At 32.2% G+C, this 11738-nt stretch overlaps 2 protein-coding genes across 2 annotated transcripts in view; both read left to right on the top strand.

Moving 5' to 3' along the window:
* Positions 1 to 511, top strand: part of LOC106109073 (trafficking kinesin-binding protein 1) — a 29340-nt gene extending 28829 nt beyond the window's left edge. The window contains exon 11 of the mRNA XM_013290473.1: positions 508 to 511. Within this exon, the coding sequence (XP_013145927.1) occupies positions 508 to 511 (4 nt within the window). The remainder of the gene's footprint in view (positions 1 to 507) is intronic.
* A 2674-nt stretch (positions 512 to 3185) lies between these two features.
* LOC106109239 (intraflagellar transport protein 81 homolog) lies at positions 3186 to 7927 on the top strand. The gene is made up of 11 exons (XM_013290653.1): positions 3186 to 3405; positions 3757 to 3962; positions 4113 to 4300; positions 4390 to 4511; positions 4620 to 4751; positions 4833 to 4964; positions 5032 to 5232; positions 5974 to 6093; positions 6175 to 6348; positions 6452 to 6838; positions 7060 to 7927. The coding sequence occupies exons 1-11, from the start codon at positions 3259 to 3261 to the stop codon at positions 7222 to 7224; spliced, it is 1974 nt and encodes a 657-aa protein (XP_013146107.1). The 5' UTR covers positions 3186 to 3258; the 3' UTR covers positions 7225 to 7927.
* The last annotated feature ends 3811 nt before the right edge of the window (positions 7928 to 11738 follow it).

The following is an 11738-nucleotide window of genomic DNA, read 5'->3' as shown; positions in this document are numbered from 1 at the left end:
CTTTGGGCACGCTCAGCTCCCTTCTGTTCGGCAGGAAGGGTGGACTATTGTAAATAAATGATTTTCGTTGCATCGAGACTTATACGTTTGGCACTACTCGACCCTAACATAAATTACATTACTATGTTTTTTTGTTGTTGAAACAAATTGATTATAATAATAAATTATTGTTAGTTGAGATAATACATTACAAAGATAATTTTTAAAGTCAATTTGGTATTGCATTTACTGTAACACTAACATAAATGGCCTTTGTAATGAGAATTTTGTTTACTTTTTTTCTTCTGTCACTAAAAACTTAAGAAAGGTGCGGGTAGTCGCTGTTAATTATCACTTGTGATTTAGCTTTAGATGTGATTTGTCAGAGATCAGTGTGAGGTACCTATCATTAGTTTGTAAGTAGTCGTCCAAATATTCATCCTATAGATGAGATTTTTTTACCTTTTGAATTTTGTTTAATTGTATCGTCCTATTATGTTAATTTTTTGACATTGTTTTATTTTGTAGTTAATTTTTCATAAATGAGCGCGTTCGTGCATTTATAACGACTGATTAAAAGAAATATTAGTATAGATAGTTCAAGTTATTATGATGCTTGGGGCCTTACTTTAGTTTGGCAAGAGAAAAGCCAGTTTTTTTAATTTTTTTAGGTTTCTGAATCTTATTAAGAATGAAAAAAACAGGTTTGTTTAAATTTTGCGTTAGGTGTAGCGGAAAATACTAAATCAAAAGCATGTAACAGTATGGTTAACATTTAATTGTACTGATACAAAAATTGTCAGGGGCCAATATGAGTTGAACTATCTATACCGGACGTGTTTAGCATCGCTTCTACTCATGTAATGGCATTTTCTTTCTCTCTTACATTCCTTTAAGAAACGCAGTATTTTATTTAAAGATCGCTCAAAAACGAAGAGAGATACATTACGAGGACCAAGCATGCGAGGTTTTTATTGATTTGATATTATTTTCTTTAATACTATACATCACAGATAACCCAGTATTCTTTACCTTTAGATACTTAATTTGTATATAATTTTGTGTATCGAAGTGTTTTAATATTGTTATCAATTGATTGTATATTAGTTAATATTAGTAACGCTACACGTGCTCAGTTCTGACAGTTCAGCTTTTCAGTTATAACTGCGTATGGAGGCAAAACTTCAACTGATAGTTAAAATTTTGGCTACACGCACAGTTGTAACTGTACAGGTCAACTGAAAGAAGAACGTCTGTAGTGCGCTTTAGGTGCATTAGGTTGACAGTCGCATTGGCGAGTAATATTTTTGGCTTTAAAATATCCATTGAAAAAAAAAATCATTTTTCTAATCCTAAAAATTAGTCACGAAAACTTGTAAATAATTATAATCATTAATTTAGAAGAGTACAAATTATTTATGTTTTTAATTAAATATCGGTAATATCGTCGAGAATTATCAATAATTTTAAAAGGCAGGCTAATTTTGTGTTCGTCCAATTTATGTACCGTAAATCCAGGTTGATCTTTTCTTTCTTTTTGTAGAATTTAAAGATTCAGGGTTTTAAAGGCGTAATGGTGCATGCCATAGACTAAGTAGGATAATAGTGTTGGTTACTAAATGTAGGATATTGTAACAGCTGTCTCCTGTCCGTGTTGTCAAATTGTTTTATTACATTAATTAAATTATTAAATGGGGGAGAGGAAGTGACAGTTCAAACAAGTGGTATAATCGATTAAGGGATGATCGATGTTTTCACCTGTTTTTATTAAAATGTTTATTTATAACACTGAAAATAGATTATGGCACCAAAAGATTTTTTAATTATAATCACTTTATAGTTAAATAGACGGTTTTGTTTTCTCGTAATTAAACGTGTTATTTCCTACTGTTACAGATACAAAATATGTATTATAATTTTTTTAAAGAATGTCTTCTTGTATATTTTTTTGTAAAATATAGCGGGAGGTAACGTTTTTAAATAATCATTGAACATCCCTTAGTTTAAACTAACGTTATTTGAAAAAAATAAGAAAAACAAGATTTATATCGTAGTATTACCAAAGAAATGTTTCGACCACAAATGTCACGTTTAGAGGTTTTTGCATACAACCCCTCCGCCTCCGCCCCGTTGGTGCTAGATAGTTACTATGCCAACACAGCGATTAGCAGGAAGTCGCACTTTTACTTAATGCAGTTAATTCAGTTTACAGACTGTTTCATAAAATGGTTTTAAACAGACATACAAAACATTTTTCAGTTTTTTTTGAGATAATAAAAAAAATTTAAGTAGTACTTAGGTGCAATTTTTATGGTTTATTATTCTATTTTAAATAGATAAATAATATACGTCACTATTTGTTTTTTTAATTATTTTTTTAATAATTTAAGCCATTGTGTTCGTTGCAGCCATTTTGTGAAAGATAGCTAGTTTGAAAACTGAATATACATAGTCGCTGGTAGATTTATTGTATAGGTGCATTGTGTTTATCATACATTTTCGTTGTGGCTACAATCGGTATCGTTATCGTAATTGAAAATGATTAATATTCGATTGTTATTGAGGAAAAGGCTGTGAGCTGTGAAGAGGATATTTGTGTGGAATTGATACGATCGTCATCGAAGCTAAAATATTTGCTAAGAAGCACAAATTGTACATTGTAAGGGAAGATTGAGATTTGACGAATCAAACAATATTATACAAGTAGCTCCGATTGTATTATAATTATAATAGAAATATAATTTATTCTGAAAATTACCTGGTTGTTTTCTTTTAAATGTAACAAGTTGCACGGATTCTTTAAAATACTAAAGCGACTTCTGATAATAGACATTGCAAATGCGTTGCCTAGTTGTATGCACTTTAAGAACAATTTTGCCATCAAATGCGTCGACATCAAGAAAAAACACAAGAATAGTAATGGTGTTAGAGTAATCAACAGTGGGCATATATGCAACAGTATGATAGCTCACTGGAGCTTTCTTTATAAAAGTTTATTTCTGACAGAATCAAATAGCAGCACTTGCACCGGGCTCAACATCCTTGTTTAACTATACAGTAAACTTAACTCGTTTAATCAATAGATGGCGCTGTTTAGAAATTACTGTTCGATTCTATTTTTATAACAATAGAGGTCAGTAATACCAAAATTCATAATTTGTCAGACGTTACCATAGAAACAGCAAATATAAACATATTAACAAACTTGTGATAATTATAAATCATTTCTTTTAATTTAATTTATTAATTACCTAAGTGATCTTAACGTTAACAATCAAAATGACCGAGCAGATGAAGTTTATTGTGAAGGAAATTAATTCTACTTTAGGTAGAAACTATGATTTGATCAAATTCGATTCTTTGGATGAAAAGCAACTCCTGCAGCTGCTGGTCGATTTGTTGGTTAATTTCAAAGCTGGTGACAAAGTAAGTATTCATATACCTATTATTCCAATTTGTGCCGGTACAGTGACATATGTAAGCAATCGATGCTAACAGCAGAAGCCGAATAATAGCAGAAAAGATCTCTACTTTCATCCAGGTGTTACGAGCCTTATTATTTCGTACGAGTGCTTATTATTGTCATTTCCTTTCCGTACTATTGACAGCGTTTACACAAAATCAGATAATCCCCTTGCTCGTTAGCACTAACAGAAAGTGGTCGTAAAATGGATAGTAAAACCTTTTTGGCCAACCTTTCCCGGTACTTTCATTCGGTAGTTTATGTATCGTTTACTTATATTACATAATATATTATATGCATATTCGGAAAATTAGTTGGACGTTCGCGAAGATGAAACGGAGATGATATCGGTACGTCTATTGGAGATGTTGGGCAGTGTGAAGTATCGTCCGCCGGCGACTGTGGATTCCTCACAGTTTAGAGTGCAGTTGCTCGCCGGCGATCCTAGGACAATCCACCATGTCATGCATTGGCTACTCACTAACAAGGAACAAGTTAAGAAGACCGCTTATCTTGCTAAGTATGAAATGTTTATAACAAAACATATGTAAATTAGCGCCATACGCAAATTAGCAATAATAATTTCCTGAAATCAGTTCAGTAGTTATTGAGTATTTTACATAAGGTTGTAGATAAAACAGAAACGTAATAATCTTATTTCATTTGCCAGATATTTAAAGGTACCTGACATTCCTCCCGATGTAATCCAGAACAACACTATACAAGATCTTTTGGACTTGTATCAGAATTTGATGGACGAATTCAAAGAAGTTCATAAAAGAACAAGACTTTTGGAAAAGGAAAATGCTACCGAGATTATCAATGATATTAAGGAAATGGCAGTAGAACGGGATATAGGTATGACATTTTATAAATACTTGGAATTTAAATATCAATCGAATTGTTGTTTATCACGTATTTAATATTGTTAATTCGTTTTATTTTAGTGATTAAACGGTTAGAAAACGTCCAAGTTCACCTGGTAGATGTAAATAATAAGGAGGAATTGTTAAGCTATAGTAAAGCTTTGAGGTTACAACAAGAGAGAGCGAAGGAATTAGAAAATCAGGTAACATAACCTAAACATTACGTTCCTAAAAGGTATCAAAACCACCAAGTGCCTTTGTTTTACGTGATTTATTTTAATAAAAATATTTACTTTCCAAATTATCTTTAGTATGAAATGCAACAGTCGCAACTAAAACTATCATCGGATCAGTTGAAGAGATATTTGAACGTAATTCATGGACAAAGTGCAACTCCAAAATCTGTTAATGACGTGATCAAACGTTTGCAAGAAGAAATACAGGTATTAAAACATTTTAACCTTATTAAATAAACTTTACAAACGGTTTATCGGCTATTAACTTATATTTATTGCTTTTTTTAGCTGAATAGTTATCTAGTTAAAGAAAAGTTGCCACAGGAAAGTGCTCAGCTGCAAAAAGAGCTTAACATAATGCAAACGGTAGCTATGGAGCAACATCCGACGCGGTCTGACATCGTTGGTGTGCAAGATAAGGTACAAAAGGACACATGCACACCAAAGCATTATAAAAAGACGAATAAAAAATCTGCATTTTATTTAGCTATCAGCGGTAAACAGCGAAGTGGAACAGATGGTGCAGCGTCGGCTGGCCGCGGCGGGTCCGCAAGACGACAAGCTGGCACCGTTCCGGCAGCAAGCAGCTGTCATCAGGCGCAACAAGGAGGCGAGCGCCGACCGCGTTAATGACCTCACTGCAACTCTCAAGGAGCACGAGGCGGTGCTGGCCGATTTGCAGTCGCAAGTAATTTAATTTTGTAGACTTATCAACTAATAAAAATGTTAACAGTATGCGCCAACTAGTAAACTGTTGTCATTTACCTTGATATAACTGTGTATGTTTTAATAAGGATCTTCACACTTACATTTACTGAGCGTTTATTAGTGCTTAAAATATTTAAACAGCTCCTACTAAAACGGATCTATTTATAAGACGGGAGGATTTTCGTACCTCGGTCAGGCCCATTAAATCCAACGGTAAAATCTATCATTAAATCGAACCTTTTATTCATTTGCGGATCACAAATACTCCATTATGAATAACCAATGATATATTAAGATAAACGCTTTTCTACGCCTCCACAGAATGCGAATCTTCGCCATCGAGCGATGTTGATGGAATAAGATATTTTTCCCATTTCCAGTTATCGGTCATTATGTCGAACCGTCGGGAGATTCGGCTTCGATAATACCTTCATTATTTATTTTCAGAATGATCAAATAAACGCATTGATTCGTGTCAGGTTTCGTGATTTATTTTCTGTTAGTCGTTTTTTATCGATTTGTCTCTTATCGGCTTTAGTTCTAAGACGAGATTACAATCTCTTAAGCTATATGCCAACTTCGGAATATTTTGTTTGTGTTTTTTATGCTTTTACAAAATTTAACTAAGCATCCGCATCTTATAATAGTAGGTAGAAGATATTGTATTCCCAAATGAAAACAAAGTAAACATGTACTATAAATTTCTTATTTTTCTTTGCAGGTGAAGCAACTTCTAGGAGATATGGTATTGAGAGGAGAGGAATTAAAGAAATACGTGAGTTCGTTACGGACGAAGAGCTCTTTGTACAAGCGGCAGCGAGCTAACTTGGCCACATTTAAGGTTGAAATTAATAATTAATTTGTTTTTCTAACCACTTCTTATTTTAATCTGTATTATATTAAATTTATAAAACTCTTTAAGGTGGAAGCTGGAATCCTATCAAGAACGTTACATATACTCAACACCGCAGACCCAACTATTGAAATGGCATTGGTAAATCACAAAAAAATGAAAATAGATGAAGACGATTTGATAGAAAAAGACAAGAACAAACCTTCAGAGATTGCAAAAAAATCGTTACATGACTTATCACAGGTATATACAACAATTTTTTAACATTGAACTTATTTTCAATATTTGTACCCTATGTTTAATAAATTAATCTTAATTTGAATAATATTAAAGTTCTATTTTTTAGATCGTAGCACAAACCGCTCAAAAGTTGTCAGAAATGCGTCAAGAGATACAACCGCTTGCAGAAAAGATTAAACCAATAAAAGATGAATATCAAACGGTACAGCAGCAATACGAACAGAAGAAAAGAATATACGAAGCGACGTCAATCAACATTACGTCCCAGATGGAGCCTTTGAAGAGTCAAGTGAAAGAGCTGACTGACAAGTTGAATAGTAAGGAGCTCGAGTGGAAAAATCTGCGGCAGAAAATAACAAAAGCCGAAAGCTTACAAGAGGACGTGATGTTTGAAATGAAAAATGCAATGCAGTCGCCGCGTAAACCCTCTAAAATGGAAACGTTGAAAAAGAGAGTAAAAGATTTGGAGGAAATAGTGAAAAATTTAGAAGAGGTAGCTTTCGTTAATTTGTAATTTACATTTTTAAACGTAAGTGATGTAGCTATAAGAGTTAACACTTTTAAGAGTGAATTTTAATTTCGATTTTTATTTAATAACTTTTTATCATCATTTAAGGAAGTATATTTTTAATATTAACTTTACAAAGACTTAAATACCCAATATAAATTGTCCAATAGTCTTTTGATGGTAAAGATTTAACGGTTGTATTTCAGGAGCAACGTGAGATCAGTTCCCGGCAGGGGGAGGTGGAGGAGCAGAGCCGGCTGTGGGAGGGCACGCTACGCTTACTGCGCTGCAAGCTGCAGGCCCGCGCGCACAGCGCCGCGCACGGCAAGATGCATATCACACAACATTCACAAATGCTCACACTTAATTAATTATCTTTTATTACCGACTTAATCAGAGAAGACAAATGATCACAAACTGCCATTCTCTAAATCGTGTAGTCGGGGAGTCCTTTAGTCAACCTAACGAGATAACTAATATTAACAATAACTGACACCGAAGAAGTCTTTAAGACCGCAATAAGGCGGTGGAAGTCCCTTAAGTATAGATTTGTTTGCTAAAGGACTATTTAAAGTTATATATTAGTCAGATCTTATACGATCATGGATAAAATTAATGATGAGTTGACAAATCTTGATTGTTAAAACGTTTGTCTTCATTTTGCTTGCGATTTATTTGCTGCAATGTTGGTAGTCTATTATGACGATGAATTTAATTATTTCAATAAATGCACGTTATGCTACAACTCAGTAATAAAAAAAAATATTTCATTGATTTGTTTAAAAACCATTGGATAATCCAATCCAAACTGAAAGGAACGTGAAGTGTGATGATTTGATTAGACCTATACGGTCGTTTCAATGTCGAGGGTACCCTATTCTGGGTTTGAATTTCGGGAAATATTCAATTAGGATCAAAAGGTACAGTATCTACATACACAGTGAATATTATATTACAATGTTTCCTTTTCAAATTGCGATCCAATTTGTTATTTAAATCTATCTATACTAACAGCCGGCGATGTTTTAAGCTGTGACCTTTGTCGACCCCAACGCAAAATGATTGAGACAATACGCTGATTGTCAGTGTTGCTGAATTGGATGGGTCTCTTTTACATTTAGATGTATTTTGATATCAAGCTCAGATCCTTGTTAAATAATATTTTAGGCGATGTAATAATATACTAGTCATAAAATACACAACATAAATATTTGGAATCGTAATAAAAATATAATATTATTTACTGCAATTTTTCTAACCGCTTGAAGCTTGCACACTAGTTCAATATAAAGTGCCCATTAATATTCTGCAGCCGTTGCGGATAAACTAAGTTTTATTAAATGTATTCCAGTGTGCTCTATAGAGCTTGTATTTGCTTTACACATTAATTTAACTTTGAGAAAATCTCTATTAGTTAATAACTAAATCGTTTCGGAGATAACCCAAAACAAACACAGTCTTGGAGACAGATATACAAAAATTTTAATCCAGTTGTTTCAATTTTAATAATACTATATTTGTATCGAGTGTGCAAGCTAAATAGTTACGAAAATATATCATCTATACTTCTATACTAGTATAATAAACCGTAAACACACACTTCCTTGTTGCCTAAGTTGTCAGCAATTACACCATATTTTTGAATAATTCTTTTTTTTAATAAAAAGCCCTACACTTACGCTTTAGGCTACATATTTTCACGCCATTAAACTTAGGGGATACGTATTTTGGATAAAAACCTTAATGTGGGAAAGAGACCATAAGTTGCTGCCAACATCAAGGAAGCAAGGTTCCATCGTCATGTCATTTTGACATTTTCAATTGATAATTTGACACATGTAAACAATAAAGTAAAATTTTCACAATTTTATGCGTCGAAGTCGCACGGGAACAGCTAGTTAAAGATATTTTTAAAAATGAGTTTTGTACTGTACTGTTTATAAACTAAATGTTACATTAAATAATAAACCTAAGTGACAAGTGAGACATGCAAATCGTATTAAACCGCGCTCGCCTTTTGGCGTCGCGTCGCCTCGTGCGCCACTTTGAATTGCAGATAAACCACTCACAGATTGCAATTAATTCAATTGACATTTAAAGCTCCTTCTCTAAGAGATATTTTACTTTTTATTCTTCTATGAATAGATCAGGTTTCTGCATCAGTAAATAAGTGCCAGTAACTTGAAACGTAAAGCGAATAAAATGTTTTGTATTTAAGATAATCAATTAATTAATCTTCATGTCCTTTATCCTACTTTATACTTCATACTAATATTTTAAATGCGAAAGTTTAGATGGATGGATGGATGGATGGAGGGATGGATGTTTGTTAGAGTTTGTAGCCTAAAGGGCTGGATTTCTATGAAATTTGGTATAGATGCTGGTGATAGTCTGAAAGAACACATAGGTTACTCATTTTTGTTTTTTTTTTAATTCAACACGCGCAGAGTCGTATATTTTATAAAAATAAATTAATATAAATCTTTTCCGACATTCCCTTTCCTGCCTCATCATTTTCAAGGTAAGGTGTAATTATTTCGACGCCCTTTTAATCAAATTTAATTATATCTAAGATAAAATTTTGATCACCCACGGACGCCTTAATTAAAAATATAAGCAGAAACAATAAATAAATTAAGTTGCTTTGCTTTTAAAGGGCGTCTCAGCTCTCGTTTTATATTTAAAATATCTGTAATTATTATTATATTATTGTAATATCTGTAACTATTTATTATTATATGTCACCTATTTGAATTTGTAATTACATTAATTCACTAGTTAGATGTATAAAATGAATTCTATAATCGCGTTGTCCATATGTTGTGCAAAATCACTTGTCTTTAGTTAGGTCATGGACATACGATATACAACTCAAACAAATAAGGCAAAAACAACCAATAATTTTATATTCGATTCCTTTAATACTCTCATATTCCACAGTCAGACAGTCGCGGTAAAGGTAACGTAGCATATTTCAACCGCTAACAAGACGCCACGTAGCGATCCGTTTACAAAGGATAAACGGTAAAACGAAACCAATTTACAAAGTCCAAAAGTATTTCAACTGAATATTTTATATTTGTAGACAATAGTGACAATTTATTCACGTTTTATATCAAAAGGGTAACGTCGTCTAGACTTTATAAAAATTCACTGATAGTTATAAGTGTATCCTCACATCCACACATTCCAGTAATCATTTTGAATGTTTTGTGTCGTTAATTTCGGTTGTCAAAGAAAGTATTTTAGAGAAATTCTCTTTAGTCATTATTTCGATTCCAAGATTCGTGTGTAGAGCCTGTCCACTAAACGGTCTAATGATGTTAAAATACCGAAGAATAAAGAAAAAAATCGTAAAACATTATTTTTATTATTTTTAAACTGTCTTGTTTTACAGTTAACTATTAGTTCTGTGTGGATTATTGTTTCCTTAGAAAAGTATCATAATTTGCTGTAACGTTCCTCTTTGACATTATCGTTTATTGATACTAAAATACAATATTTTTTTTTACTTATGCTTTAAATTTTTATTTAAACTATTTCCATCCTCGACGACATATTTTAATATCAAGCATTCACGAGAACAAAGCAAAGGACTTGTTATTTAAATTTTGAAGTAAAAGCGAAGTTATTGAATATTTAACGAAACTACGGGCTTCTTAACTTGAGCAAATCTTATTTTCTAACATGGCCGTCTCTATGGTAGAGTACAAAGCATGACTGATTATTGACAATTTAATTAAAGGGAGAGTTTCCTTTTGAGCAAGTAATGAAAGTTGCTCTCTGATTAATAACAAGAGAATAATTAATTAAAAGCTGTGTACTTTTATTTATTAGATGTCTCTATTCTATGCGTAAGCTTTTATATATTTACGACAACTTTAGAATAGAATATTATTAGACAAGTCAACAGCCTCAACTTCATTGGTTTAGATACATAGAGAGAAAATATTTATCAATTAATAGCTAATAAAGATTTTTTTAATCCTAAAAGACTAAACTTGTATTCTATGCATCCGCATAGAATACAAGTTTTTTAACAATACTTATTTACTTATTATTACTGTGAAAATGGGTGGATATAAGTTACTATTTATGTTCAAAACGGTAACATTTGTCACATATGTAGAACATATTCTGGAAGAACACATACAACTTACTTAATTCTTTTTAATTTCACGAGGACAACGTCGCGAGCATAAGCTTGTACAGATAATAAATCAAAAATTGCAGAAAGAAATACACGTAATTTAATTTCATATAATCGTGAAGATCCAAACATTGTTAAATTAATGTGTAAACATCGTGTGATTCATCTGAAAAGCGTTTTGTCTTGTATTTAAACGGAATAATAATTTAATAGCAGACATATCTTATGTAAACATGAATTAGAATTAAATTTACCAAAATTAAACAGATTTGTGATGTTGTATATTCTAAAAGCGTTCTAACGAGCATATGGCTCATTATCTAGGTTTACATGTATTTCAGATTTAACTAAACTTCAAAGAGATGACGTGTGAATAAGTTTCTCAGAACAGATTTTAATGAGGTGATATGTTAAGATTCCTATGTAGCATATTCACACGTATCAATTGAATTTATAATCAATGATTAAAGGGAATCGAATCGAAGGATCGAACCATGGAAATGTTGAATTTGATTTCTGTTTTTCGTTTTATTTAAAAAGAAAGAATGTTTAATTATAAAATAATTTTATGCTAATGAATACTATGTTATACGATATCAGTTAATATAATTCCTGTCGATGGCTTACAATTATTTCACTTTGCAATAGCCGTAGAATTTAATGGCACTTGCAGTATTGGCAGTGCCTCTTGCAAAAAAGCTCGTAAACCGTAACTACCTTTAGCACTTCGCCAAC

This window comes from Papilio polytes, unplaced genomic scaffold, assembly GCF_000836215.1.
Source record: "Papilio polytes unplaced genomic scaffold, Ppol_1.0 DF821289.1, whole genome shotgun sequence".
In the NCBI taxonomy this organism is placed as follows: domain Eukaryota; kingdom Metazoa; phylum Arthropoda; class Insecta; order Lepidoptera; family Papilionidae; genus Papilio; species Papilio polytes.
Note: the sequence above shows the minus strand (reverse complement) of the source record. Positions and strands in the feature narration are given on the sequence as shown.

What these genes read in the sequence shown, in the direction of transcription:
- LOC106109239 (XM_013290653.1), top strand. Translation starts at nt 3,259, where the DNA reads ATGACCGAGCAGATGAAGTTTATTGTGAAGGAAATTAATTCTACTTTA. An exon ending in ATTTCAAAGCTGGTGACAAA is followed by an intron (nt 3,406 to 3,756) that starts GTAAGTATTCAT and finishes TCGGAAAATTAG; the next exon opens with TTGGACGTTCGCGAAGATGA. An exon ending in GGCAGTAGAACGGGATATAG is followed by an intron (nt 4,301 to 4,389) that starts GTATGACATTTT and finishes GTTTTATTTTAG; the next exon opens with TGATTAAACGGTTAGAAAAC.